Genomic DNA, 15,000 nt, shown 5'->3' with positions numbered 1-15,000 from the left:
TGGCGCTGGAAGGTCTATGACCGTCATCTCCATCAAAGCAAACCCCTTTTACAGGCAATGGAGGAGGCATGTGGGGATATTGGACTAGAGGACATTGCATGTGATGTAGACAAAATTTTGAGAGAGACGACACAATGTAGACTGATTGTTTTTTTGTCTCAGTGAAATTGACTTGGAAAAACTCACATTGTTTTGATGTGTGTAAATACAGTAAACACCAATACTTGAAGTTTGGATCCCTGTATGTTTACAGAACTATGACAAAAGTATGGCCTCAAACTGACATAGTCTACCTTGTTCACAGAGAAAGCAAAAGCCAGATGTGTTTTTATTCATACCATCAGTTGTGTAGTTGGCACATTGTGCTTATTATTGTGATGGCTTGTGTTTACCGTTTGATACGAAAACACCATTTTTTTCGAAAGGTGTGAAAAGAGTTAAGCAAGGTGTGTTAGCTTTTGCAAGAGAACTACAATGTTTTGCTGATTTGGTGAAAAGTTTTCTTATTTGTGTGTAGAGTTTTGCAAAAATAGACAATAGTTATAATAGTTACTTAAAGGAGAATTCCGGTGTGATATTGACCTAAAGTGTATTGAAACATGATACCGAGTGTGAACGTATGTCTCATAGCCCATCTCGGCTTTGTCCCCTGCAGCCATCTTGAATTTAAAGATCCCGAAATAAATTCGAGCAGTAGAATGAACAGGTATGATAAGGGATCAGATTCCAAAAATAATTCAGTAGAAATGCATGGATTCCAGTTTCTTCCAGTAGCAGTAACTGGAATCATGCATTTCCACTTATTTGGAATCTAATCCCTTATCATACTGTTCGATACTTACCGCTCTCGGCTTTATCAATGACTAAATTCAAGATGGCTTCAAACGCTTAAACTTCGTGAAGATACTGTCTGTATAAATCGTCTTGTAAGTAAACTACCAGTGCTTTTTCAAAGTTCTCAATGTCTAAGATTTTTTTAAATGTCAGGGCCCTCCGGAAGTCTACCAATGAAGTGTGGAGATACATTGAGCCTCGTAAATGGGTGTAAAACAGTGATTTATTTGCATGGCTAGCCCGATGCCGGCACCACTATTGAAAAAGCTGTTGGTAGCATGCGGCTAACTAACGCCAGATTATGGAGTGCAGGGGACAAGCCGAAATGGGCTATGAGACATATGTTCACACTCGGTATCATGTTTCAATACACTTTAGGTCAATATCACACCGGAATTCTCCTTTAAGCAATCAGAAAAAACTGTAAGTATAATCTGCTCACAATGTAAACTGTGGCAATGTGGATCACAGAACAAAGACCTGACACTTTTATTTCTTAAAAATTTAATTAAAAAAAATCAGAATGCCACACCTTGATCAGAACCTTTTTATAGGAGAACATGCTTGCATTCTGTTTGTTAAAAATAACTATCGGCCAATATATCGGTTATTGATTTTTGAAAAACTCAAATATCGAAATCGGTATCTGCATTCAAAATCCCATATCGGTCGGGCTTTAGTTTGTTTGTACGATACCCTGTAAGAGTGTGTGTGTGTGTTCATAAAATACCATGTAAGAGTGTGTGTGTGTGCTCATAAAATAGCATGTAAGAGTGTGTGTGTGTGTGCTCATAGAATAGCATGTAAGAGTGTGTGTGTGTGTGTGTTCATAGAATACCATGTAAGAGTGTGTGTGTGTGTGTGTGTGTTCATAGAATACCATGTAAGAGTGTGTGTGTGTGCTCATAGAATAGCATGTAAGAGTGTGTGTGTGTGTGTGTTCATAGAATACCATGAAAGAGTGTGTGTGTGTGTGTGTGTGTGTGTGTGTGTGTGTTCATAGAATACCAATATATCGGTTATTGATTTTTGAAAAACTCAAATATCGAAATCGGTATCTGCATTCAAAATCCCATATCGGTCGGGCTCTAGTTTGTTTGTACGATACCATGTAAGAGTGTGTGTGTGTGTGTGTGTGTTCATAGAATACCATGTAAAAGTGTGTGTGTGTGTGTGTGTGTTCATAAACTACCATGTAAGAGTGTGTGTGTGTGTGTGTTCATAGAATACCATGTAAAAGTGTGTGTGTGTGTGTGTGTGTGTTCATAAACTACCATGTAGAGTGTGTGTGTGTGTGTGTGTTCATAGAATACCATGTAAGAGTGTGTGTGTGTGTGTGCTCATAAAATAGCATGTAAGAGTGTGTGTGTGTGTTCATAGAATACCATGTAAGAGTGTGTGTGTGTGTGTGTGTGTTCATAGAATACCATGTAAAAGTGTGTGTGTGTGTGTGTGTGTTCATAAACTACCATGTAAGAGTGTCTGTGTGTGTGTGTTCATAGAATACCATGTAAGAGTGTGTGTGTGTGCTCATAAAATAGCATGTAAGAGTGTGTGTGTGTGTGTGTGTGTTCATAGAATACCATGTAAGAGTGTGTGTGTGTGTGTGTTCATAGAATACCATGTAAGAGTGTGTGTGTGTGTGCTCATAGAATAGCATGTAAGATTGTGTGTCTCTGTACCCAGATCCCACGTTTGTTGATGTGCAGCTCATCCCGGACAGTGCGGAGAGGAACGATGACAAGCTCTACTTCTTCTTCCGAGAAAAGGCTTCTGAGCTGGGACAGAGCCCAAAGACCCAAGCCACGATCGCACGCATCTGCTTGGGTGTGTGTGTGTGTGTGTGTGTGTGTGTGTGTGTGTGTGCAGGATCGCACGCATCTGCCTGGTGTGTGTGTGTGTGTGTGTGTGTGTGTGTGTGTGTGTGTGTGTGCAGGATCGGACGCATTTGCCTGATGTGTGTGTGTGTGTGTGTGTGTGTGTGTGTGTGTGTGTGCAGGATCGGACGCATTTGCCTGATGTGTGTGTGTGTGTGTGTGTGTGTGTGTGTGTCCTCTGCAGAATGACGATGGTGGTCACTGTTGCCTGGTGAATAAGTGGAGCACCTTCCTGAAGGCTCGTCTGGTCTGCTCTGTCCCGGGGGCTGATGGGATTGAGACACACTTCGATGAGCTCCGTGAGTGTGCAAGCTTGTTCTGTGTGTGTGAGTGTGTGCAAGCTTGTTCTGTGTGTGTGTGTGTGAGTGTGCAAGCTTGTTCTGTGGGTGTGAGTGTGCAAGCTTGTTCTGTGTGTGTGAGTCTGCAAGCTTGTTCTGTGTGTGTGTGTGAGTGTGCAAGCTTGTTCTGTGTGTGTGTGTGTGTGTGTGTGCAAGCTTGTTCTGTGTGTGTGTGTGTGTGTGTGTGAGTGTGCAAGCTTGTTCTGTGTGTGTGTGAGTGTGCAAGCTTGTTCTGTGTGTGTGTGTGAGTGTGCAAGCTTGTTCTGTGTGTGTGTGTGAGTGTGCAAGCTTGTTCTGTGTGAGTGTGCAAGCTTGTTCTGTGTGTGTGTGTGAGTATGCAAGCTTATTCTGTGTGTGTGTGCGAGTGTGCAAGCTTGTTCTGTGTGTGTGTGTGAGTGTGCAAGCTTGTTCTGTGTGTGTGTGAGTGTGCAAGCTTGTTCTCTGTGTGTGTGTGAGTGTGCAAGCTTGTTCTGTGTGTGTGTGTGTGTGTGTGTGTGTGTGTGCAAGCTTGTTCTGTGTGTGTGTGTGAGTGTGCAAGCTTGTTCTGTGTGTGTGTGTGAGTGTGCAAGCTTGTTCTGTGTGTGAGTGTGCAAGCTTGTTCTGTGTGTGTGTGTGTGAGTGTGCAAGCTTGTTCTGTGTGTGTGTGTGTGTGTGAGTGTGCAAGCTTGTTCTGTGTGTGAGTGTGCAAGCTTGTTCTGTGTGTGTGTGTGTGTGTGTGAGTGTGCAAGCTTGTTCTGTGTGTGTGTGTGAGTGTGCAAGCTTGTTCTGTGTGTGTGTGTGAGTGTGCAAGCTTGTTCTGTCTATCTCTCACTGTATGGGCTATGTATTTTAATGGTCTGAAACGGAAGTGTCTTTGCGCAAAACCCAAGTGACTTTGTGGGTGGATCTTGGGCGCTGTTTCTATTTTACCGGCGGGTTAATGACTGTTGCGCCCGACGCAAATCTAAAATGGGGTGGTCTGTAGTAGCTACATTACTCATGGGTTTGGGCGTAACGTGCAATAAACCAATCAGAGCGTCATCTCACATTCCCTTTAACAACAGGCACGCTTGTTCCATAGCTGATTGCTATTATGGTGGCATATTTGCCAGGCACAGCCAGGAGCGCTCACAGCGCAATCACTGTTCAGTTGGGAACAGTTAGCTATTGATTTTTCCTCTTGACAAAATGTAATGCAGAATTGTCACAAAGACATACTTTCCGATGTTTTGGGATCACTCTCACTGAATCACGAGGTTATGAATGCATGGTGATATTTTTGCAATGTACAATGTAATCTAACATGCTCTCCCGTGCTGCCGCTGGGGCATTTGGGTTAAATGGCATCGGCATGCAATTCAACATCACGTCTTCTTAAGTCCTCTAATATTTCCTAATTTATGTCATCAACACATCCGTGATTCGTGAAAATGTGTACGCTAGATTTATGCCTTTTTCACATCTTAATGGACACCACACTGATTTCCCTCGAGTGGTAATATTTTTCTTTGAAATTATGTATGGTTTACAGAAATGGAAACTATGTTGTATAGATGAGAGAAGCGAAGTGTGCGTTGCGCAGCACAGGCGGCCAAGCAAGGGCTCCTTACCATCAGGCAACTCAACAAGAGAAACAGTTTCCAAGTTGACCTAACTTTCAACTCTGCACAGTATCCCATTAACTGCATGACAGTAGGCTATTTACAATATTTTCTGTTACGTAGAGTTTGTAAACACGTTATCATCAACTTAATGCATGCACAACATTTGTTTGAGCAAGAGAGAGAATAACAATGAATGGATGCAGCAACTACAGAAATTGTAGCCATACTTGCTTCTTTCTTGTACTATGGTTGCTGGTTAACAGCACATAAAAGCTGATTTAAGCTAATTCACTAACTCAAGACTTCAAGGCCATCATGGATATAAAACGTTTGTTGTAAATAAGGAGGATGGAGGGAACATAACAAAGCCTGGAGTTATTTCAGATGGACTACAGCAAGGTAGCAATGATGCTGCTTAAAACCTTAATAATGGTTATAATGCTTAGGTAAGAGTTATTTCAGATGGGCTACAACAAGGTGGCAATGATGCTGCTTAAAACCTTAATAATGGTTATAATGCTTAGGTAAGAGTTATTTCAGATGGGCTACAACAAGGTGGCAATGATGCTGCTTAAAACCTTAATAATGGTTATAATGCTTAGGTAAGGAGTTATTTCCAGATGGGCTACAACAAGGTGGCAATGATGCTGCTAAAACCTTAATAATGGTTATAATGCTTAGGTAAGAGTTATTTCAGATGGGCTATAACAAGGTGGCAATGATGCTGCTTAAAACCTTAATAATGGTTATAATGCTTAGGTAAGAGTTATTTCAGATGGGCTACAACAAGGTGGCAATGATGCTGCTTAAAACCTTAATAATGGTTATAATGCTTAGGTAAGAGTTATTTCAGATGGGCTACAACAAGGTGGCAATGATGCTGCTTAAAACCTTAATAATGGTTATAATGCTTAGGTAAGTTATTTCAGATGGGCTACAACAAGGTGGCAATGATGCTGCTTAAAACCTTAATAATGGTTATAATGCTTAGGTAAAGAGTTATTTCAGATGGGCTACAACAAGGTGGCAATGATGCTGCTTAAAACCTTAATAATGGTTATAATGCTTAGGTAAGAGTTATTTCAGATGGGCTACAACAAGGTGGCAATGATGCTGCTTAAAACCTTAATAATGGTTATAATGCTTAGGTAAGAGTTATTTCAGATGGGCTACAACAAGGTGGCAATGATGCTGCTTAAAACCTTAATAATGGTTATAATGCTTAGGTAAGAGTTATTTCAGATGGGCTACAACAAGGTGGCAATGATGCTGCTTAAAACCTTAATAATGGTTATAATGCTTAGGTAAGAGTTATTTCAGATGGGCTACAACAAGGTAGCAATGATGCTGCTTAAAACCTTAATAATGGTTATAATGCTTAGGTAAGAGTTATTTCAGATGGGCTACAACAAGGTAGCAATGATGCTGCTTAAAACCTTAATAATGGTTATAATGCTTAGGTAAGAGTTATTTCAGATGGGCTACAACAAGGTAGCAATGATGCTGCTTAAAACCTTAATAATGGTTATAATGCTTAGGTAAGAGTTATTTCAGATGGGCTACAACAAGGCAGCAATGATGGTGCTTAAAACCTTAATAATGGTTATAATGCTTAGGTAAGAGTTATTTCAGATGGGCTACAACAAGGCAGCAATGATGGTGCTTAAAACCTTAATAATGGTTATAATGCTTAGGTAATAGTTATTTCAGATGGGCTACAACAAGGCAGCAATGATGCTGCTTAAAACCTTAATAATGGTTATAATGCTTAGGTAAGAGTTATTTCAGATGGGCTACAACAAGGCAGCAATGATGCTGCTTAAAACCTTAATAATGGTTATAATGCTTAGGTAAGAGTTATTTCAGATGGGCTACAACAAGGTGGGCACAATGATGCTGCTTAAAACCTTAATAATGGTTATAATGCTTAGGTAAGAGTTTTTCAGATGGGCTACAACAAAGGTGGGCACAATGATGCTGCTTAAAACCTTAATAATGGTTATAATGCTTAGGTAAGAGTTATTTCAGATGGGCTACAACAAGGTGGGCACAATGATGCTGCTTAAAACCTTAATAATGGTTATAATGCTTAGGTAAGAGTTATTTCAGATGGGCTACAACAAGGTGGGCACAATGATGCTGCTTAAAACCTTAATAATGGTTATAATGCTTAGGTAAGAGTTATTTCAGATGGGCTACTACAAGGTGGGCACAATGATGCTGCTTAAAACCTTAATAATGCTTAAGTAAGAGTTATTTCAGATGGGCTACAACAAGGTGGGCACAATGATGCTGCTTAAAACCTTAATAATGGTTATAATGCTTAAGTAAGAGTTATTTCAGATGGGCTACAACAAGGTGGGCACAATGATGCTGCTTAAAACCTTAATAATGGTTATAATGCTTAAGTAAGAGTTATTTCAGATGGGCTACAACAAGGTGGGCACAATGATGCTGCTTAAAACTTAATAATGGTTATAATGCTTAAGTAAGAGTTATTTCAGATGGGCTACAACAAGGTGGGCACAATGATGCTGCTTAAAACCTAATAATGGTTATAATGCTTAGGTAAGAGTTATTTCAGATGGGCTACAACAAGGTGGGCACAATGATGCTGCTTAAAACCTTAATAATGGTTATAATGCTTAGGTAAAGTTATTTCAGATGGGCTACAACAAGGTGGGCACAATGATGCTGCTTAAAACCTTAATAATGGTTATAATGCTTAGGTAAGAGTTATTTCAGATGGGCTACTACAAGGTGGGCACAATGATGCTGCTTAAAACCTTAATAATGGTTATAATGCTTAGGTAAGAGTTATTTCAGATGGGCTACAACAAGGTAGGCAAAATGATGCTGCTTAAAACCTTAATAATGGTTATAATGCTTAGGTAAGAGTTATTTCAGATGGGCTACAACAAGGTAGGCAAAATGATGCTGCTTAAAACCTTAATAATGGTTATAATGCTTAGGTAAGAGTTATTTCAGATGGGCTACAACAAGGTAGGCAAAATGATGCTGCTTAAAACCTTAATAATGGTTATAATGCTTAGGTAAGAGTTATTTCAGATGGGCTACAACAAGGTAGGCAAAATGATGCTGCTTAAAACCTTAATAATGGTTATAATGCTTAGGTAAGAGTTATTTCAGATGGGCTACAACAAGGTTGGCACAATGATGCTGCTTAAAACCTTAATAATGGTTATAATGCTTAGGTAAGAGTTATTTCAGATGGGCTACAACAAGGTTGGCACAATGATGGTGCTTAAAACCTTAATAATGGTTATAATGCTTAGGTAAGAGTTATTTCAGATGGGCTACAACAAGGTAGGCACAATGATGCTGCTTAAAACCTTAATAATGGTTATAATGCTTAGGTAAGAGTTATTTCAGATGGGCTACAACAAGGCTGGCACAATGATGGTGCTTAAAACCTTAATAATGGTTATAATGCTTAGGTAAGAGTTATTTCAGATGGGCTACAACAAGGCTGGCACAATGATGGTGCTTAAAACCTTAATAATGGTTATAATGCTTAGGTAAGAGTTATTTCAGATGGGCTACAACAAGGCTGGCACAATGATGGTGCTTAAAACCTTAATAATGGTTATAATGCTTAGGTAAGAGTTATTTCAGATGGGCTACAACAAGGTTGGCACAATGATGGTGCTTAAAACCTTAATAATGGTTATAATGCTTTGGCTGATGTTAAAGCGCACGCGATGTTTAAAGCCATACACAACGGTAAAATGGAACAAAACTAAAGGTAACTTAGGCCTTTATAGGGCTGTATAAAGTTGTCCAAATTAATAGGTCATAATTAGGCGTTGTTGTTGTAAAGATATTGCATGTAGATGTTGTACTATATAGCCGACTAAATTTTTAGGTCACCAATGCACAAACAAAACCGGGAAATGGACAAATATTATCAAGGCTTTGAATGTTTCCGTCTGTGCACAGGCTGTCTGTAGATCGGTGTGCATAGCATTCATTCCTGCAGGCCTGTGGCCATGCATGCGCCCTTAAAATAGCATCTGAACTTGCGCCAATGACTTTAGACCAGGAGGTTCCTGGTCTGTGGCGGAATTGTTTTCTGAAACTGCAAAATATCAACAGTGGCGTTTATACCGGAACCGCCCGCTTTTCCCTGAACCGCCCGTGGCATACATGTACCTGTGGAGGGAAAATTCCAATATGCGCTGACTGCAAAATAGGAAAGACAAAAGCGCGAGTATACAAAGCGCGAGTATACCCGGTCACATATGCAGTATAATTTATATGATGATTTATAATTTACATGATTTATAATTTACATGATGATTTGTGGCAGCTGGACAAACAGAAATGCTGCTGCTGTCACAGACATACCACACTGCTGTTTACCTTCATCCTGTGTGTGTGTGTGTGTGTGTGTGCGTGCGTGCGTGCGTGCGTATGTGCGTGCGTGTGTGTGTGTCTTGGCGATGCGTTAATGCGCATGCGTGTGTGTGCGCGTGTGTGTGTGTGTGCGTGTGTGTGTGGCAGTCGTGTCGATGCGTGCGTGGTGTGTAGTGCATGCGTGTGTGTGTCGCATGTGGTGCGTGCGTGTTCACTGCCAAGTGTTTTTGTTTTTCAGGAGATGTGTACATCCAGCCAACCCAAGACACCAAAAACCCGGTCATATATGCAGTGTTCGCTGTGTCAGGGTAAGCACACACACACACACACACACACCACACCCCACACACACACCCACCCACCCACACACACACACAAACGCAAACATACACACACACACACACACACTGTACACACTGTAATCTACGCATTCTTGGCAGTCTTGTCTCTGTCAGGGTAAGAACAAATAGGGTATGTATCAGGGTATATCAGTGTGTATCAGGGTATATCAGGGTATATCAGTGTGTATAAGGGTATATCAGGGTGTATCAGGGTATATCAGGGTATATCAGTGTATCAGGGTATATACGTATCAGGTATATCAGGGTGTATCAGGGTATATCAGGGTATATCAGTGTGTATCAGGGTATATACGTATCAGGTATATCAGGGTGTATCAGGGTGTATCAGGGTATATCAGTGTGTATCAGGGTGTATCAGGGTATATCAGTGTGTATCAGGGTATATTAGTGTGTATCAGGGTACAGTGGGCAGTGCTTCGACTTGGCCAGCTTCACTCACGGTCCGCGCGTGGGATCACGCGGTATCACGTGACTTTAATTTGTATTTTTCCAGTGAGACGCTGCAACAACCCAAACAACCGGTAGATGGCTCAAGTGAGCAGGGTGTCTCATAAAAAGAAATGGAGCCTGGAAAACCCTACATAGACTTCACTACAGACTTTAGCAGACTGGTTTAGAAATAATTTAATAGCCAGAAATATGCCTGCCCTGCCCTAATAAAGAAATATTTGGTTAACTCGCAGTGAATCCCGGTTGCAGCAGTGAGAAAAAACGCAGGGGACAAATTAAACATTCTGGTTTTTCTGGAGTGCAACGATGATAGACAGACATCATTTGGACAAAATATAGAGCATATTAACCTCCGTTGCCCAGCCAAATGCCTTCCTGTTACGTCCTGTTATCACAGAGTTACAGGCGATAAACGATTTTTGATGGTCACAAGTTTACTTCATTAGCGGTTTATTTATTTATTTATTTTTTCATTTAAAGGTTTGACTTCGTGCTTATTCAGTAGAGCATTTAGTGCTCTCCCCAATCCCAGAAGTTCACATTGCATGTTTGTTTGTAATGGGTGCAACCGCGAGATAGGCTATGCTTGAGTGCTTCAGTTGCAAGTTGCATGACCCTCTCTTGCCTGCTAGAAATTGTTCAATGACCCTCCGACAGAATTGTTAAAAAGACATGACCCTCCCTGCCAATTGTCGCTGTCTTCTGCCCGCCATACAGCCACACACTGTGATAACGTTCATAAATCAATCTTTCCCGTGAGCTTGCATTCTACCAGTCCTTCCTTTTCAAATGTGTTGCGCCTGTTTGCACAATTTCACAAATAATCATATGTGATTAATAATATGACAAATAATCCCTGTGCACGGGGACCTAATCAATGCATGCCAACTTTTTCCGTGTTTATCACGTTATTTTAACTTCTCCCCGCTGTCTTGCCGTTTTTATGTGTTTTCCGTGAATATCCCATATTTTAATACTCTCATAACAGCCCTGCCATCGGGCCTGTCTCTGTGTTGCCCTGTTGCTACCCCTTGCCCTTCCAACGAAACAGATGTCTTCAAATCATCGTTTTTCCTTGCTTGAAGGCGAACTTAGAGTGATGTTAACCTATTTAAGTTTAACGGCGTGATTGTCGTGAGAGCCGCGATTCATTGGCTTGCATGTTCAGCCTTATGTCACGCCTTACCTGAGGCTACTCAGCTACAAGAGAAATAATTTCCCCTGTTTGTATGTTCCCTGCAAGTTGGCCTACCATAACTTACCAACTCTGCACTGTAGACCCTAACTGGCTATTTATATTTTTCTGTGAAATAAGCAGATGTATTTGTTCAACTTTATGAAGCAGAATTATGCATAGGCTACTTGAAACATAATACATTTAACAAAGGACAGATGTATGTTGCTAGTGACAAAATATTAACTTTCAGTGTTTTACGATGTCTTTGTCATGGGAAGTGTTTTTCCCATGCATTTATTCTAGGTTACTGTCAGTGACTGCCGTGAGAGAAGCGGGTTCTGTGTTTTCGTTCATGTCAGTGACTGGCCTTGAGAAGCGGGTCTGTGTTGTGTTGCGTTGCGTTAATTTATTTTCATTGGGCATACAGTGCCATGTCGTCCACAGCTCTTCAGTTCTGACAAAGCCAAAATTACTCCTTTTGAAACAATGAGTGCAGGAAGCGCGTTTGTATGGTTATATTGCTTGATGGGGGGGATCCCAAGCAGCTTTCAGCCATCTACTTTGAGAACATTTCAATTCACCCGACACTAATATATAATAAATATATATATATAATATATAATAATATTCGAAATGTTGAAAACTATTTCGGCATAGCCTATAAAAAGCAGTTTAATTAAATGGATTGTTAGTTGTAAACAAGCGAGCTACTTGGTGAGGCTTGGCCTCACAGATGCTTCGTGCCTTAGATGGCAGGAAAAATCTTCCGCGATAGGCCTATTAACTAACCACCGATTCCGCGTTGGCTGGGGAAGACATTTGTGCCCAGTTAATCCGCCCCCCTGCTCCCAACAAATCACACCTTCCCACCTCTGACAGCTTAAAAGAAGTCAAGAGGACTCCTTACTCACAGACCTATTCACAAACCTCGCATTTTTTTGCGTGTTTTGAAAATCTATGCAGCTTTGCAGGAACTTCTAATCGTGAGGAAGCAATTTTGCATTGTAGGCATAACTAACATGCAATAACGCCGCCAACAACAACAAAAACTAGGCTAATCATTGTCAACATGTAAATGAAATGTAACATTATTGTGAATCAAATTAAAATGTTCTCTTTTGCAAACGTAAGCATAGTAACAGAGTAATTTAATAATGTTACAAAGATCAATCCGTATGTTTCATTAGGCTACTACTAGGCTGTTTTGCCTTGATTCATTTAGGCTAGGCCTTTTATTCAGGGCACGTATTCACAAAGAATTTGTGAAGGCTAAAAGTAGCTCTAACTGGCAAATTTAGGAGCAACTCTAAAATAATGGGCGCTCACTCTAACTTTAGGACTTCTAATTTTTTCACAAAAAGTAATTCCTGAAGCATTTTAGACCTAAAAGTAGCACCTAAGTCTGGGACAGCTTAAGTCGAGAGGACTCCTAACTCACTAAAGACCTATTCATAAACAGTTTTTTTGTGGCATTTTTCGTTGCGATGTTTTGAAATGCGTAGCCTATCATAACAGGAGCTTCCAATCGCGAGGGAATAATTTTGCATTCATAAAAGGGATGCAATAACGCCACCAACAACAACCAAAACTACTCATTGTTAACATGTAAATGAAATGTAACGTTTCATTGTGAATCAAATTAAAATGTTCTCCTTTTTTAAACGTAGCCCAGGCATATGGTGACAGATTCATTTAATAATGTTGCAAAGGTAGGCTACTGCATCAATCCATAGGCCTATGTTTCATTAGGCTACTAGGCTATTTGTTTTGCCTTACTCTTTATTCATTTAGGCTAGGCCTTTTATTCAGTTATTAATCATCTTCCGTCCTTGCACTACTTGTGTAGCATATTCTCCTCCTCACCTGTCACCGGTCACTCATCATCGAAAAGAGGTGTTTGGAATTCCCGCTACAATAATCGTCAGCCAATCAAGGTGGTCACTTCAGTCAAGCTCGTATGAGTAATTACGCCATCCATAGCCACGGCTTTTACTCACCCTAGTTTAGAGTTGTCTGAAAGGCTTTGTGAATAACTTTTAAGAGAAAACTACAAGCTAAAATCTTTAAGTGCGATTTAGGAGTAGCCTACTCTAGTAGTAAGATAAAAGCCTTTGTGAATAGCCTATGGCCCCAGTTATTCATCATCTTCCGCCCTGTGTAGCTTACGATTCTGAGACCTGTCACCTGTCACTCATCATCGTAAGGGAGGTGTTTGGAATCATGCCCGCGTTACAATCATCAGCCAATCAGCAAATTAAGGTGGTCACGCTTGCCCATTTACCCAAATTAATGGTGGGGTACATTACTGATGATCATTGTTATTTAAGAACATGCAGTGTGCGAAGGGGTACCAAAACACCTTGCTCTGTGCATCATTGAAGAATTTTATATAAAGCCTGGGCGCTAACAGTAATCCTCCTGCTCCCCTGATAGGGCCTACCACAGCTGTGGATAGTGTGGAATGTTCAAGTAATAACACAATCCAATGTGTGTCTCCAATTGTCCCCCGCTGACCACCTCACACATTTCTCTAGATTTTGCAACGAACTTGCATGACACAATGCCATAAAATATGCCAGTTTTTAGGACACAGAATAATGTTTGTAATGATACCAGGTAGGCCTACGTTTTAACATTAACAAGTGTAATGAGCTATTCATTGTCGAAGGTGCATGGTGAAGTGAAATTTTACTTTGGAAAACAAACATTTGCGATATCATCGCTGATCATCAGAATATTGCAACAGATTCTGTGTTCTGGACTGCAGGAACTTGTTAAGCCAGTGGTTCTCAAACTTTTTATTTCATTCCCCCACTTTGATCAAGGGCATGACTGATGATAGTGGAGATAATGTGTTATCCCGAGGCTTTTAAGTCAGCATCTTCGACGGTAGTCTATTAAAAATATGAGTTTTCATGTCCCAAGCGGAGAGCCATACTTTATTGTTTTTAACGATCTCTATGCTACTCACAAAATGTAGGCATGGGGACATGATGAAGTAGGCTATCCAACTGTCGTTAAATTATTGTGATTACGAGCCAGTGGTTTTCAAACATTATCGCGTGACCAGTGTTTTGTCAAATTGCAAATAGCTATTCTTTTAACGATTTTTTTTTTTATGATAGTATGAAGTGCTTTTTTGTATAGGCTACTATCTTAATCTTGGAATATGGGGAGGAAGTGGCCCGGCGTCTGCAGTCAGCCAAATATGAATGTAATTCTGCGGCATAAAGCAGATGTATTTGTTTATTGTACAGAAAAAAAAACGACATCAAGCAGTCAAGAAGTAGGGCAAATTAAGACACTGTTTTGATTTATGTAGTTGTGTTACCCCCAACACTGACAATAACATAGACAGCAAATTAAGATATTTTTTCGTTTTGTGGGCGGCACCGGTAGGCTATCAAAAGCAGATTTCAATTTTTAAGCTACCACCGTGTAGTCAAGCCTTAAGCCATACCCAAGTAGCCTTAATCGAGGTAATGTTTAATTACGCATGATTTATTTTGTTATTGAATTCGGCTGGGATTCCTCTCGGTAACAATTACGTTTAAAAGCTAGCCTCCTGCTTTTTTTTCAGAAGGGATCCAGTCAGGCTACTGACAGAAGCGATGATGTACAGTGGCAGAAGCGGCGCACAGTGGCTGAAAGTGGTACTAAAGCTGCGCACTCTTCCGCCTGTGTCTTGAGCTGAAGTGGCCATTTGAAAGCGATGCCCACTGTATATCAGGGTGTATCAGGGTATATCAGGGTATATCAGGGTGTATTAGGGTATATCAGGGTGTATCAGGGTGTATCAGGGTGTATCAGGGTATATCAGGGTGTATTAGGGTATATCAGGGTGTATCAGGGTGTATCAGTGTATATCAGGGTGTATCAGGGTATATCAGGACCGGTATCGGGTGTGAGGGTGTATTATCCTAAAGGGTGTCAGGGAATATCAGGGTGTATCAGGGTATATCAGGGTGTATCAGGGTTCGGGGTTAACCGTGATGCTCTGGC

The 15,000-nt window shown here is 40.7% G+C and overlaps 1 protein-coding gene across 3 annotated transcripts in view; it reads left to right on the top strand.

Moving 5' to 3' along the window:
• LOC125302471 (semaphorin-3F-like) overlaps positions 1-15,000 on the top strand; it is a 120,051-nt gene that overhangs the window by 69,540 nt on the left and 35,511 nt on the right. For all 3 annotated transcript variants that reach the window (XM_048255663.1, XM_048255662.1, XM_048255664.1), the window contains 3 exons: positions 2,521-2,660; positions 2,896-3,010; positions 9,248-9,317. In XM_048255663.1, the coding sequence (XP_048111620.1) occupies positions 2,521-2,660; positions 2,896-3,010; positions 9,248-9,317 (325 nt within the window). The remainder of the gene's footprint in view (positions 1-2,520; positions 2,661-2,895; positions 3,011-9,247; positions 9,318-15,000) is intronic.

The sequence above is a fragment of the Alosa alosa genome, chromosome 10 (assembly GCF_017589495.1).
Source record: "Alosa alosa isolate M-15738 ecotype Scorff River chromosome 10, AALO_Geno_1.1, whole genome shotgun sequence".
Taxonomy (NCBI): domain Eukaryota; kingdom Metazoa; phylum Chordata; class Actinopteri; order Clupeiformes; family Clupeidae; genus Alosa; species Alosa alosa.
Note: the sequence above shows the minus strand (reverse complement) of the source record. Positions and strands in the feature narration are given on the sequence as shown.